The 15,572-nt window shown below is 42.8% G+C and overlaps 1 protein-coding gene across 3 annotated transcripts in view; it reads right to left on the bottom strand.

Moving 5' to 3' along the window:
- Positions 1–15,572, bottom strand: part of CDC42SE2 (CDC42 small effector 2) — a 114,967-nt gene that overhangs the window by 9,098 nt on the left and 90,297 nt on the right. For all 3 annotated transcript variants that reach the window (XM_074994151.1, XM_074994152.1, XM_074994153.1), the window contains one exon: positions 4,556–4,657. In XM_074994151.1, coding sequence (XP_074850252.1) covers positions 4,556–4,657 — 102 coding nt within the window. The remainder of the gene's footprint in view (positions 1–4,555; positions 4,658–15,572) is intronic.

Here is a 15,572-nt window from a genome sequence, read left to right as displayed (position 1 = left end):
AAAACTCGGTATAAAATGTTGTTGAAAATTAAAAAAGCCCGTGAGCCACCCAAGGTGCCCGCCAGCCACCTGAGCCACTAGAGCCCAGCGCCAGCCACTCTCCTCCCCCAAAGCCAGGCACCGCCAGCCCCTCTGCTCTTGTCCCATCCTCCTTCCCTGAGCCAGGCATGCCTAGCCCCTCAACTAACCCCCATCCAGCCAGCTGCTCATCCAGCCACCTGAGCCAGCTGCCCATCCAGCCACCTGAGCTACCGGAGCTTTGCACCAGATGCCCAAGCCCCGTGCCAGCCACCTGTCAGCCACCCACACCCTGTGCCAGCTCCCCGAGCCAGCCGCCTGACCCTCCCACCAGCCATCCAAGCTGCCCGCCAGCAACCCAACCCCACGCCAGCCACCTACCACCCACCTGAGCCCCACACCAGCCACCTGCTGGCCGCCTGAGCCCTCGGCCAGCTACCTGCCAGCAGCCTGAGCCCCAGGCCAGGGGCCCAAGCCCTTGGAGCCCCACACCAGCTGCCTGAGCTGCTCAAGCCCTGCGCTAGCCACCCGCCAGCTGTCCGAGCCCCTCCCCTGCCCCAAAGCCAGGCACCATCAGCCCCCCTGCTCTTACCCCATTCCCCAAAGCCAAGAGCCCCCATCCTAACCCCAACCCCATGCCCCTCCTCCCCCCCACCCCCAGTCAACACTATACTTTGCAGGAGGGAGCTCAACATGGGTCTTCACCAACCGCCTGCTTTTTATAGGAACTGCACCCGGTCGCCCATGTAAAATGGCCGGGGCTGCTCACAGCGCCCTTGCATGCTGAAGCAAGGAGGACTCAATTGGTTCAGTTAAACCAATTAAGTTGAGTCCGCCGCTGAGCACTTGAAGCAAGGGTGGGCTCTTTCTTGGGGTGGGGCAAAGATGGGGGACTGAGATGCCTTGTGCCCCCCTGGAATTTCATCACACACTCCCCAGGGGGGCACGCCCCCTAGTTTGGGAACCCATAGCCTAAAGGAACCTGGCTTGCTTAGCCTAACAGAAAAACAGATTTTGGGGGAGATACAACTGCTCTTTATAAATACATGAGAGGGAAAACACTAGGAAGGGAGAGGAATTGTAAGTTAAAGGCCAATGTCGGCACAAAAACAAACGAATAGAAACTAGCCCTAGATTATACTTTCTACCCATCAGAAGAATACAGTTTTCGACCAGCTTGTCAAAGGAAAAAGTGCTGGAGGGACAAAACTGTTATTTTAAGACTGGGTTTTAAATTTATGGTGGCGATGTTACACTGAGATCGCCTACAAGGGCATATGGCCCATCTGCAACTACTGTTACCAAATGTCTCCAGTGGCCTGAGAGGAAACATTAGAAGGGAAGGGCTCTGACCTACTACAGAAAATTTTTCCAGGTATCTGGCTGGTAGGTCTTGCCCAAATGTTCAGGGCCCAATTGATTATCCGGGGGGCGGAGGGCGGGGGTCAGGTCAGATTAGGCAGAGACCCTGAAGAGTTTTCATTTTCCTCTGTGGAACAGGGTACAGGTTACTTGCTGGTTTGAACTATAGTGAACAGTGGATGCTTTGTAACTTGAAGTCTTCGAATCAAGATTTGAAGACTTCATTAACACAGCCAACATGGGTGGATGAGGTTGGGCAGCCTGTGATGTGCAGGTGGCCAGAATGGATGATCATGACACTCCTCTCTGGCCTTGAAGTCTACAAGTCTAAAGTCAATAGGAAAGAGTTGAGGTCTAAAAGGAGCAGGAAGAAAAAAGGAGCCTCATGCCACCGCCGCCTTTTGGGTAGTAGCTCTGAGAAAATAAAAACATCCCAAAGGAGAAACTAAAATACAGACTCAAAGGCCCTTTATCCTTCAAAAGAATTATAAATTGAAATTGAAGGTAGAACTTGTTTCAAATGAGCAGGGACATAAAGGCTACGTCTACACGTGCAGCCAACATCGAAATAGTCTATTTCGATGAATAACGTCTACACGTCCTCCAAGGCCGGCAACGTCGATGTTCAACTTCGACGTTGCTCAGCCCAACATCGAAATAGGTGCAGCGAGGGAACGTCTACACGTCAAAGTAGCACACATCAAAATAGGGATGCCAGGCACAGCTGCAGACAGGGTCACAGGGCGGACTCAACAGCCAGCCGCTCCCTTAAAGGGCCCCTCCCAGACACAGTTGCACTAAACAACACAAGATACACAGAGCTGACAACTGGTTGCAGACCCTGTGCCTGCAGCATAGATCCCCAGCTGCCGCAGAAGCAGCCAGAAGCCCTGGGCTAAGGGCTGCTGCCCACGGTGACCATAGTGCCCCGCAGGGGCTGGAGAGAGAGCATCTCTCAACCCCCCAGCTGATGGCCGCCATGGAGGACCCAGCAATTTCGACGTTGCGGGACGCGGATCGTCTACACGGTCCCTACTTCGACGTTGAACGTCGAAGTAGGGCGCTATTCCTATCTCCTCATGAGGTTAGCGACTTCGACGTCTCGCCGCCTAATGTCGAAGTTAACTTCGAAATAGCGCCCGACACGTGTAGACGCGATGGGCGCTATTTCGAAGTTGGTGCCGCTACTTCGAAGTAGCGTGCACGTGTAGACGCAGCTAAAGTGTTTTAAACTACAAATGTTGCACTAAAATGCAGTACAAGCTAATTATATATTTAAGTGACATGATATACCTTCATTTATGCATATGCATATGACTGCTTCAGGAAAACTGTGCCCTGTCCAATACATTGTTTCAAGAAGCCCTGGTTTTTTGTCTGCAGTGTCACACCACCTCCTTCTGCCCTCCCCCACCTGCAATCAAGTAGTACCAAGTGCCTCTACCCCAGCTGGAAAGGCAAACAAGCTGCTTCCTTTCCAGGAAGCTACAAATGTCATCTTTTGCTTACCTAACAACTGAAAGTGATTGATTCCATAGCACTACTCAAAGACTCCCACATGCCTTGAATTCCTACAGCCCTACCCTGGAGTCCTCCCTTTCCATTCAATAAAACTCACTTACCTCAATGGTTTGAGCATTGGCCTGCTAAACCCAGGGTTGTGAGTTGCTCCCAATCAAATCTTTCTTTTTCAGTATTTCCATCGAATTGCAAAGGACATAAAGCTATCTTTCTATCTATACACCTCCCTTACCCTGCATTAAAAATGTAATGACATAAATATGATCTTAAAGACCGGTTAACATTCAATAAAAAACGCTGAAAAATATTCACCTCCTTCTTTGATCCCAAAGATGTGTGCATGACAACAAGCATTTTATTTCTCATAAGTACCATATTCATTAGTAGGGTCCTACCCAATTCATGGTCCATTTTGATCAATTTCACGGACACAGGATTTTTTGAAATTGTAAATGTCACGATTTCACATATTTAAATCTGAAATTTTATGGTTTTTGTAATTGCAGGGGACCCTGACACAGAATGGAGGGGTTACTGTGGGGCGGTTGTGGTACTGTCACGCTCACTGCTCCTCTCCCACCTGCAGAGCTGGACCCCTCAGCCAGCAGCCACCACTCTCTGGCAACTGCAAGCAGCAGTAGAAAAGTAAGGGCAACTTGAGTATGGTACTGTCACCCTTACACTTCCACAGCGGCTGGCAGACTGCTGCCTTTACAGCTGGAGACCCGGCCAATGTTACAAACACCCCTCTGCAGTTGTCCAGCTCTGAACGGTGGCAATACCAATACCATGGCAATAATTTGGTGATCCCCTGCAACTTCCTTTTGGGTCAGGACTCCCACTTTGAGAAATGCAGGTGTCTCTCATGAAATCTAGATTGTATAGGGTAAAAGCACATTTTGCATGGCTGTGAATTTGGTAGCGATCTACTCATTGTTACTAGGCTTTTCCTCCATAGGAAGCTGCATGTCTCTGCTTGTGACATCCCAACAGTTTGCTGTGAGAATTAATGTCACAAATAGGATTATAAGTTCAGGTGAGAAAAAAAGGTGATTTCTTAATAAAAACAACAAAACTGATAACATCTGCCAGAAAGAACTTGAGAAAGACCAAAGTGTGAAATATTATGAAAACATTTTCACGCACATTTCATGCATTGACTGTTGCTCTTAAAGATAGTCTTTTTCTAGCTCTTCCTAGCCTGTGTTGCAGTATGTGCTTATATTATAAATTGGAGATGCACATCTCCTAGAACTGGAAGGGACCTCTGGAGGTCACCTGGTCCAGTCCCCTGCCCTCTTGGCAGGACCAAGCCCCATCCTTGACAACTATTTGCCCCAATCCCTAAATGGCCTCCTCAAGGATTGAGCTCACAACCCTGGGTTTAGAAGGCCAATGCTCAAACCGCTGAGCTTATGTGAATAGACAAATCGCTCATTTCCATTAGGATGAAAAAGAGGCTTACTTGATAACTACTTCATTATTTTTGTGGCAGAAAGAAATTGCTAGATAATAACAACAGTAATCAGATCAAAGTTCACTAATTTTAACCTTTGATTTAGAATATTTTGAGCTTGATACACACCTGTTACTCTCCAGTTTTAAATGGTGCAACTCCATTTCTAGTATTTGTATGGATGCAGCATACACTTACCGAATTCATTCCACTGAATAAGTCTCCTGATCCTACATGAGCTGTGTGAACAAAGTTTGTCGGCTCTCCGATCATACTTCGGTCGATCCGCCTTCGCCTTTTCTGAAAAGTGGATAAAGTAGTTTTGTGATTCCCATGTACTTAAAAAGCAAAGAATACCTGGATTAAATATAAACTCTAGTTTATAGTTTAAAAAAAACTGCCCCACGGAGTGTTAAACATATTTTTAGCTTAAGACTACCAGAGTCCAAATTTTTGTGTCATTCACATAAACCTGGTATTAACCAAAGTGTATATGATGAAAGTACTGTGTTCAGAAGACAGCTCACTAAGAACGTTCCTAGTATTAGACATCCTTCTATACGCCATCAACCACACATAACTAACTTTACTATAATCTAATGCCAATTAAACAAAAACTACACAATTATTTACAAAGAAAAAAAATCTGTCTTTGACATTTAGCATTGTACAACAGTTGTCCCACATTAGTTTACAACTGTCCCACTTCTGATGCTCTTGGTTTAAATCCACCTTTAAAATACCATATTTCATGTCCATACAACACACACACATGCATAGAAGGCCTACACTGTCTCCAAATATGAAGTCATAACTCTAAGAATACATTTTGTGATAGGAACGTTGCTAAGGGGGATGGATTTACACAGCACAAAAATATGTTCCCGAAGGTTTCTGTGTATTTAAACTGCTTTATGCAGCATAGTTATAATACCATGCCTTATTATCATACCACTGGATGTCAGATTACATACTTAGCATGCCCTTTATCACGCATCATGCCATCCCACACACAATGAGGCAGCAGAACAATTTTGACCTCAGTTTACCCTGTCTTGCATAAATTTGCTACCTCAATTTTTGTTAATGTAATAACAAAAGATGAATCAGTGGCAGTCAACATTTACCCTGATAAATGCTGCTTTGGCATTCTGCCACAAAACCAACACCTGCACTTAAATGCATAAGATAGAACAGACTGCAGCTGGCATTCTTTCTAGCTGATTAAATTTAATGCAGCATCATATGCGGCCACCAGCCATTGCTGCTGGCTGCTGTCTTGTATTAAAATATGAGATCAGCCATGTATTTCACACTGAACATTCCAGTTTAAGCTAATTACTGATCTGAAAAGAATAAGTACTACACAATTGTCATTAAGAAACTACCTGAACAAAGTCAAAAACTTCCATGTCGATCAGTGCTTGATCTGCCACAGTTTAAAGGATCAGCATGTCCCCCTTTCTGATCTGTGATAGATGCTAAAATCATTTGGTGTTTTGGGTGGGGAATTTGCGTGTTTCATCACTGGGAAAAGTCTCAGAGGAATAGCCATGCCAGCTAAGTCACTGTGAATCAAATCCACAGCTGTGAGAATACATCCCAGGAGTTTAACCAAATCCATGACAATTACTAACACTATTATAATACCATAACTATAGAAAATATGAACAGAGAAAATCCAAACTGCTGTGAAAAAAAGTTTTGCTACAGCATGAAAGGTAATTCCAGAAACCTTCATGGGCAGTAAAAAGGAACTGAGTGGGCATGGAGCTTATGGCATTCTTTATATAGACACATGTGTATGTCTGTCACTCCAGAGGGCGCCAGAGCCAGCCCAACTTTTTTCCCTCCGTGGTAAATGTTCGGCACCTCTGCGCATGGTGCACACATACTTAGGCATGGAATGGACATAAGTAATCACTCAATGAAGAACGTAAAACATATTTTATAAAAATAAGCTGTTTAAAACAGACTCTGTAGTAGTCCACTGAATGAGTGCTTGAACTCAAGAGAAAAGCAATAGGATCATGTAGGAAATAATAAGCTCCATATTTAAGTCTTCCTCAGGACATAAAAGAGGAAATCCTATGTGACTGACCTGAGAGCTGAGAGTCTCACAACAAAATCTTTATGCTTGACATTGATTAATGGTTCAGAGTCGAGAGCATGTCTTCTGCTTCCCACCATGACAGAATTGTGCACATGCTGCACGGTTTTAACTACTAGACTAATTAATATCTTGTGTGTCAAATAAACCTGATTTTGAGAGTGGGTCAGAGGAATTTTAACAGACTCCTGTTCTGTTGGAATACAGTAAACTCTCATATCTAGCAGCCCCGGGACTGGGATGTTGCTGGATATTCAAATATTCTGGATGATAGAGCGGTATACCTAGCAATGCATAACACTAAAGAAAAGCAAGATTACATACTAACAAACAAACAAAAGTGTATGCAGAGTACTTCATTTTCCAACAAGAGTACTATTGTACACTGTAAACTTATACTGTATTTGCTGTATTAATTTCACTTTACTGTACCTATAGCAACCATAACTAAAATTTACTTATGGTTAAAATGCCAGTTATTTGAGAGTTCCTGATGACAGAATGCCAAATATGAACGAGTTTACTGTATTTGGTTCTGTCAAAATTCACATAGCTGACAAAATTGGGTTGATTTCTCTGCAATTTCATTTTGGAGGAACACTTGAAAAGTACTTGCACAATGTCGCATTAGGAAATTCTGAACAATCCCAACATTTCAAAAATTCTTTGCAAAAATGGAACATTTCTCCTCTGCACAGCTGTACGCATTTCATAATAATCAGAACCAGAATGCTGCCCTTCTTGCAGAGAAAAGTGAGTACTCTGACTCCAGTATGTATGCACCATGAGTCAAAACAGTTATATTGGTGTAACCACCAGTGAAAGTAAACCAGAATCAAATGCTGTGCTTTCAATTACATCAACGTGATTCGAGCCTAGAAACAAAGGGTTAACCATTTTCACCCAAACCCTAAGGCTGTACCTACACTTGCATTCCTCTTCTGAAAGATGAATGCAAATGAGGGAAATCGAAAATGCAAATCAGGCACTGATTTACATATCTTGTGCTTCATGTGCATAATCTCTTTTTGGAAGAGATTCTTTTGAAAGAAAAAAAAAAAAGCAGTTTAGATGGGGCTCTTTCGAAAATAAACCCCTTCTTCGAAAGACCCCTTTTTCCTATTTTGTTTCAGGAAGGCCTATATATACACGTTATTTAATGACATTAGACACCAAGTAGTCACAGTCTCTCTCAAAATCTTAGTCGTTTTGAGCTCCTTGGAAAATGAAAAACTGTTTTTTTCACCAAAATGAGAAAAAAATCTAATCCTAGAGCAAGGCAGGAGTTCAATTTTGTATCTGTGTGGCTAAGAAGTCAGGTGACTTCTACTGACTTGCTCACGTTGTATCTGGTGAAGCAGATTATTAGAGCTTCCTCAGCTATCAGAACAATCATCGGCACCACAGCTTCTAAGTTTTATATGCATCTCTCCACCCACATTTTCTGTGAATCTTTATGCTCCTTTCCACAGGCTACACAACTTCCTCTACTCCCCTTCACTTCAGCACCTCCTACTCTCTCTATGCTTGTTTGCATGTCACCGCCCACTGAAAGGAGGAGCAATTTGATTTTCATATAATAGGCCCTCTATCAGATTGAGCAGGCAACCTAGCAGTAAGGGGACTCAGGAAACCCAGGTTCAATTCCCTTCACTGACACACAGTTTATCTGACCTTGGCTACATGTACACTAGCCCACATCTTTGAAATGGCCATGCAAATGGCCATTTTGAAGACTACTAATGAGGTGCTGAAATACATATTCAGCACCTCATTAGCATGGCAGCGGCCACTGCATTTCAAAATTGCCGCTTTTGGCTCCATGAGGCTTGTCCAGAGGGGCTCCTTTTCGAAAGGACCCTGCCAACTTTGAAATCCCCTGATTCCTATCAGCAGATAGGAATCAGGGGATTTCGAAGCTGATGGGGTCTTTTAGAAAAGGAGCCCTGTCTGGACGAGCCATGCTAATGAGGTGCTGAATATGTGAACATTTGAATATTTGCATGGCCATTTCGAAGATTTGGGCTAGTGTAGACATGGCCCTTGAGCAAGTCATTTAGTTCTCTTTGTGCCTCAATCCCCAGTCTGCAAAATGTCTATACCAGGGGTTATGTCAGCTTAACTATGACACAGGAGTGTATATTTTTCATGCCTCTGAAAAACACAGCTAGGTCAATGCTTTCAGTGTTGACTGAACAGACCTTTGCCACTGTACCCTCACTTCAACAAAGCTGACACTAGATTTTTCATATATTAGTATACAGGCAGTGTCTGAATGCCTGTATGGAATGGAGATTAGAGGTTTCTTACCTTGTTCAGTAATTGAAGGTTTGTTTGTTTGTTTGTTTTGCGATTATGTCCTTATGTGTGCTTCATGTCAGTTGTGCACGTGTCACTTTTTCCTACAATCTGAGATTTTTGGTAGCAATGCCCATTTGGTCCGTGCTTACACTGTACACATATTCATGCCCCTCATGAAGTCTAAATAGAACTGTGCAGGGACACTGCCCGCAGTTCTTTCTAAATTGCCAAGTGTTCAGAGAAAACTCAGAAGCAGAGAGGAAGGAGGATGGATAGTGAACCACCCGTAGGGATACGCATCTTGAAGAACTGTTATTGCACTAGGTGAGCAACATCTCCTTCAAGCTGTGTTCCTAGGGCAACACCTGATCTAGAACAACAGACAGTTGCACTATGTTTGGAGAATGTATTTATCAAGTTCTAAGTTGCAGTTTTGCAAATCTACAAAATCAGAATAAAAACAACAAGAAGTCCTGTGGCACCTTATAGACTAACAGACATTTTGGAGCATAAGCTTTCGTGGGCAAAGATGAAGTGGGTCTTTGCCCATGAAAGCTGATGCTCCAAAATGTCTGTGACTCTATAAGGTGCCACACGACTTCTTGTTGTTTGTGAAGATACTCACTAACTCGGCTACCTCTCTGATACAAAATTAGAATGTATCTGAGCACCACCCCAGAAGAAAAAGACCTTATGGAATGGACTAATACTCTAGGAGAAAGTTCTCCTCTTCAACAAGTGAACTATAACTCTTTACTAGGTATTTGTCCTTCCTTCAAAGGTGTAGGTGAATACCGTTCAGTTTAATTGCTTGGTTCTTCCCAGCCATGTTTTTAAGAGATGAACAAAAATTGCACTTCTGAGGGAAGTATGTGTCCCTCAGATAACAGATGCATCAGGAATGACCATCACTGACTGGGACCCAGGATATTTTCACCTTCATGAAATTGAGGATTTGGAATCTTGCCCAGCCTCTAGACCATCCTTCTTCTTGGTCTGTGTCCTATCCATATCAAACGGTCTATGTCCTCTCCTTTGGGTCACTGAAACATTCAGCTCTTGGGTAGAAGCACACTTCTTCTGAAGTGAGCTTGAAAACTAAAGGGGAGGATCTTTCCTTGAGCACTGAGAATCACTTCCCTTCAATTTGAACACTTGAGTGTTTTCATATCTAGGACACTAGAGGGTAACATGTAAGTAAGGGTCCTAGAACAGACAGGCTATACTTTGGAGGCACAAATTTATGGATTCACAGCCCAATTTTTCTATGGATCCAAAGCTTAGTGGAGAATTCCACTCTCGTTGCTGAAATCAGCAGGCACACAAAACAGGTAACATGAATACGAATGATTAATAAGTCATAAAATAATGTTAATTTAGGCTGACAAGTGATAAAATTGAACAACTTGGTTAAGACAAGTTCCTGTAAGATCTGAAAATGTTACATGATTCCCAATTTTCATCTATAAAAGGAGGATATTACAACCAGAGGAAAAGGCATTCTAACTCTCTTGCAAAGAAGTTCTTTTTCTCCACAAAAAACTAACTTATTAAAAACCCAAACATTATTCAAAAAGAAAAATGTTTGACATAATTTAGACAAACAAAATACTCTAATTCACATTTTTAAAAGTTTAGTAATTTTATAAATATGTAAACATACTGTGTCTTGTGGTTCCTTTGGCCTTCTATGCAAGATGGGCAAAAGTGGTTTGTTTTTTTTTTGAACTCATGGGCACAAGTAAAAACACATTTATCCCAGAATTAGTATCTCCAATACTATTCTGGGCATTCTTTATTCATAAGGAGTCAGCAGCTGACTTTGTATTCATAATGAAGATGGAAGTTAGAAGGTATCTGTAAAAGAACCTTCTAAAATGTCAAATAAGGGTTGTCAAATCTTGCAGCCTAATTTAAAAAAACCTATCATTTTACTTAGTAAGTGAAGACATCACACTGACTGTTGATGCCTCAAAAAATAAAATAAAAATCAAAATCCTTTTTTAGCCATTTCAGCACATCACCACCTTCTGGAATCTTTTGAAGTTCAGAGTTTCTGAGCTGTTTATACAATACTCCATTATGTTATGATGGTGTTTCTGATCATATGACAGAACTAGCAGTTTCAGGCTATGTTGTCTAAATAAATAGGAAAATTTGCTAAATGAGGTCAGATGACTACTGAAGACAATAGATCTTTTGAGGAACCGTGTCTAGGTCACACAGTAAAGGAGATCTTGTTCTTTTCCATAGGCTTAAACAAGGTTTGTTTGAAATCTGAAATAAAGAGTGAATCGTACTTCTGGGTAAAGCTGGAAAACCTTTTCTAGAGGCATAACCTTCTGGATCTCACAATTCTGAAACTTTATCACAAAGTTTCACAAGAAGAAACTATCTATTTTTTCTATAGAAGTTAATCTTCCTGTTCTTTTAATAAACAGCAGATAAAGCATGGTTTAAAAAACAGAAAAAACCTCACCCCAACAATTTTTTTCATTAGAAAAACAAGATCTTGGTTTTCTATAGCATCAAGTGTGGCATCTTTCAGTACATTCAGACAATCCTTGTGTAGTGACCCTGAAGCAACAACGATCAATCAGCTGAAGAAACGTCGTGAAGTGACCAATAAGTTTAAGATTCTGATTTGTGTAATATCAGTAGAAATCTGAACCTAGAGTGCAGACGACCCCACCCCAAGCCCTTTCACTACTGTAGGCAAGCTTTAGGATAGTTCTCAGAAGGGCATGATTTTAACACTCAAGGTACTCACTTTAGCTGGCACATGTCATTGAATTAAACAGCTGGCAACGTGAAGATTTACACCATAAAACAAGCTTTCAATGTGAATTTCACAATGACAATGAAGAGTAGGGACAAGAAATGCAGAGTACTCACAGAGAAGAAAAGCATGGGAAAATAGGGAGGTGGAAATTTACATTAGAATGTTACCTACTAATAAATTATCCTTTAAAAAAGTGTTAAAGATATGATATTAAAATCACTCTGGACATGGGCCAGATTTTTAAGTTTTTTGGTGGCTGGAAGAATTTTCAAAAGCACCTAGACACCTACCTCCTGTTATCAAAAAACTAGGCAAATACAATTTAGATGAGGCTACTATAACGTGGGTGCATAACTGGCTGGATAACTGTACCTAGAGAGTAGTTCTTAATGGTTCTCAATCCTGCTGGAAAAGTATAACAAGTGGGGTTCCACAGGCATCTGTTTTAGGACTGGTTCTGTTCAGTATCTTCATCAATGATTTAGATATTGGCATGGAAAGTACGTTTATTAAGTTTGCAGATGATACCAAGCTGGGAGGGGTTGCAACTGCTTTGGAGGATAGGGTCATAATTCAAAATGATCTGGATAAACTGGAGAAATGGTCTGAGGTAAACAGGATGAAGTTTAATAAGGACAAATGCAAAGTGCTCCACTTGGGAAGGAACAATCAGTTTCACACATACAGAATGGGGAGAGACTGTCTAGGAATGACTACACCAGAAAAAAAATACAGCAGCAGCTTCTCAAATAAACGAATGCTGCCTCCAAACATGCCCCTCCACACCAAGTAATGGGAGATGAAATAAAATCCTTGGGTACATTTCATCACAACTAATCCGACAGTAACTTAATTTGCCCTTGGGACATGATTCACTCTTAGGCAGTCCCCAGATGTGGTCACAAAGGGGAAGGAATCCCCAACTACGCCTGCAACAGTGTCACTTTTGTGGAGTCTCTCAAAGCAAGCTTCATTAATTCCTTTGAGAGAGGGTGGATGTCCTGGTGTTGTGGGTGTCTGTAAGTTACGCTAGTGGCTGGACACTCGGTGCAAGCTGTTGTGTGTTGTGCTACCAACAGCACAGAGTCACATGTGCTGCATGTGCATAGGATTCCAGAATTGTATGTTAAAGTCTAGAGGGTCTGCTGAGTCAGTGTGAAGCATGGGAACTAGTGACAAGCACGGCTGAAAGCTCTTTTTGTTCAAAATACCATTGATGGATTCAGTCATGATCAATCTTTGGGATTCACCACCTGATTTTTAACTTCTTAACCATTTTGACTTTACTAATTAAACCAATGCAACAGCAAGGCATGTATCAATCCCATGCCAGCAGTCCTAAACTTACTGTGATAGAAGTGGTAACTTAGCACATTTACAACTAATTTCCATGGAACAGTTTCATGGGAGATAACACAAATGAGGGATTACTGCTATAGCCATGCTGGTAATAATTCAGAGTCAGCCATACTCTGTTTCAACAGGAGCAGCTAACAGGGAGTTTGCTGGGAGTTCACCTTGGGGTAGAGCCCCATCCCTTTTTTATAGGTTTGTTTCTCTTGTGCCCTTCAAGGCAACCCTAGAAACATCTAGGGAAACTCTCTGCAGAATGGGGAAAAATGGATGCTGACATGTCTAGTGACAAGTCTGCTGTTGTGACCTGAACGGCATGGGCCATGTTTCTCTTCCTCCCAGATGACAGAAAGAATTTTGTATGTCCCAAGTGCAAGCTGGTTGCCATTTTGGAAGAGAAGGTTAGAGGACTTAAGGTGCAAATATCAACAATCAGGTACAGCACAGAATGTGAAGACTTTCTGGATAGAAGGCAACATTTAGTATTGCAGGAACAGCAAGCTGTTCAAAACAAGGAAGAGGACTGGAAGCATGTTACCTCCACGAGAAGAAAACGAATTCAGGTCTCTTCAGTTCCAGTGGAGTTAAGCAACTTCTTTCAGCCTCTCTGCACAGGTGATACGTGGAGATAGCTGGGGCAGATACCTCACAGGGAATGGATCAGAAGATGACTCCACAGCTTGTAAGGCATGGGATGCGCAATCCTAGGGATGGGGGTTCTATGACCACCACCCCTAGGAGATGATGAGTGGTGGTGGTCAGGGACTCCCTCCTGAGAGGGACAGAGTCATTCATCTGCCGTCCAGACCTAGAATCCTGGCAAGTTTCCTGCGTATTGGGAGCTAGAGTCCAGGATATTATGGAGTCTCTTCCAAAAAATCATCAAACCTGCAGCCTATTACCCCTTCCTACTTCTCTATGTAGGGACTAATGATACAGACAAGAGTGAACTTGATGAGATTACTGCAGATTACGTAACCCTAGGAAGAAAGGTCAAGGAACATGGAGCACAAGTGGTGTTCTCGTCCAGCCTCCCTGCGGAAGGAAGGAGTCCAGGTAGGGATCATCAAATCGCCGAGGTAAATGCGTGGTTGCATAAGTGGTGTCGCAGAAAAGGATCTGGTTTCTTTGACCACGGGATTCTGTTTTGTGGACAAGGATTGTTAGGAAAAGAGGGGATATGCCTGCTGAAGAGAGGAAAGAGCATCTTTGCGGGCAGGGTTGCAAACCTAGTGAGGAGGGCTTTAAACTAGGTTCATTGGGGGATGGTGACAAAAGCCCTGAGTTAAGCGAGGAAGGAGTGGGGAATGACAAAGTAGGATTCCTGGATGAACAGGAGAAAGTGGGTCAAAATCAGCCACATCTCTAAAGTGTGTGTATGCAAATCCAAGAAGCCTGGGAAACAAACAGGAAGAATTAGAGGCCCTGGCAGTCTAAGAAGTATGAGGTGGTTCCAATAACAGAGACTTGGTGGGATGACTCGCATAACTGGAACACAGTCATGGAAGGGTAAAAACTGTTTAAGGAAGGACAGGCAGGGGAGAAAAGGAGGAGGAGTTGAGCTATACGCGAGTAAGTGGTATGTTTGCTCAGAGCTGCAGTATAAGGAGGGAGAAAAGCCAGCTGAGTGTCTTTGGGTTAAACTTAGAGGCAGAAGCAACAGCGGTGATGTCATAGTTGGTGCCTGCTATAGCCTGCCAGATCAGGGAGATGAGGATTTCTTCAGACAACTGAGGGAAGCTTCCAAATCACAGGCCCTGGTTCACTTGGGAGACTTCAATCATCCAGACATTTGTTGGGGGACCAATACAGCAGCACACAGACAATCCAGGAAGTTTTTTGGAGAATACTGGGGATAAGTTCTTGGTACAAATGCTGATGGAACAAACTAGGGGCCATGCACAAGTTGACCTGCTGCTCACAAACAGGGAAGAAATAGTAGGAGAAATAGAAGTAGGTGGCAACCTGGGCTGCAGCGACTATGAGATGGTAGATTTCCGGATCCTGACAAAAGAAAGGTGAGCAGTAAAATACAGACCTTTGATTTCAAAAGAGCAGACTTTGACTTCCTGAGAAAACTGATGGGCATGATCCCTTGGAAAATGAAGATGAAGGAGTAAAGAGTTCAGGAAAACTGGCAGTATTTTAAAGAAGTCTTACTGAAGGCACAGGAACAAAACCATCCTGCTGCATAGTAAGAGACATAAACATGATAGGCAACCAGTTTGGCTTACTAGGGAAATTCTTGGTGAGCTTAAACTCAAAAAGGACGCATATAAGAAATCGAAATGTGGACAGGTGACTAAGGAGGAGTATAAATATATGGCTGGAAAATGCTGGGCAGTAAGCAGGAAAGCAAAAGCACAATTGGAACTGTAGCTGGCAAGGGATGTGAAGGATAACAAGAAGGGTTTCTATAGGCATGTTAACAATAAGAAAGTTATCAGGGAAGGTGTGGGGCTGTTACTGGACGACAGAGGTAACCTAGTGACAGATAATGTAAGAAAAGCTGAAGTACTCAATGCTTTTTTTTGCCTCAGTCCTCACGGACAAGGACAGCTTGCACACTATGGTGCTAGACAATGCAGTATGGGAAAGTGGAGAGCAGCCCTCAGTGGGGAAGAAACAAGTTAAGAGCTACTTAGAAAAACTAAATGTACATAAATCCA

The sequence above is a fragment of the Carettochelys insculpta genome, chromosome 5, assembly GCF_033958435.1.
Source record: "Carettochelys insculpta isolate YL-2023 chromosome 5, ASM3395843v1, whole genome shotgun sequence".
In the NCBI taxonomy this organism is placed as follows: domain Eukaryota; kingdom Metazoa; phylum Chordata; order Testudines; family Carettochelyidae; genus Carettochelys; species Carettochelys insculpta.
The sequence above is the reverse complement of the archived record's forward strand: the minus strand, read 5'-3'. Positions and strand labels throughout refer to the sequence as shown.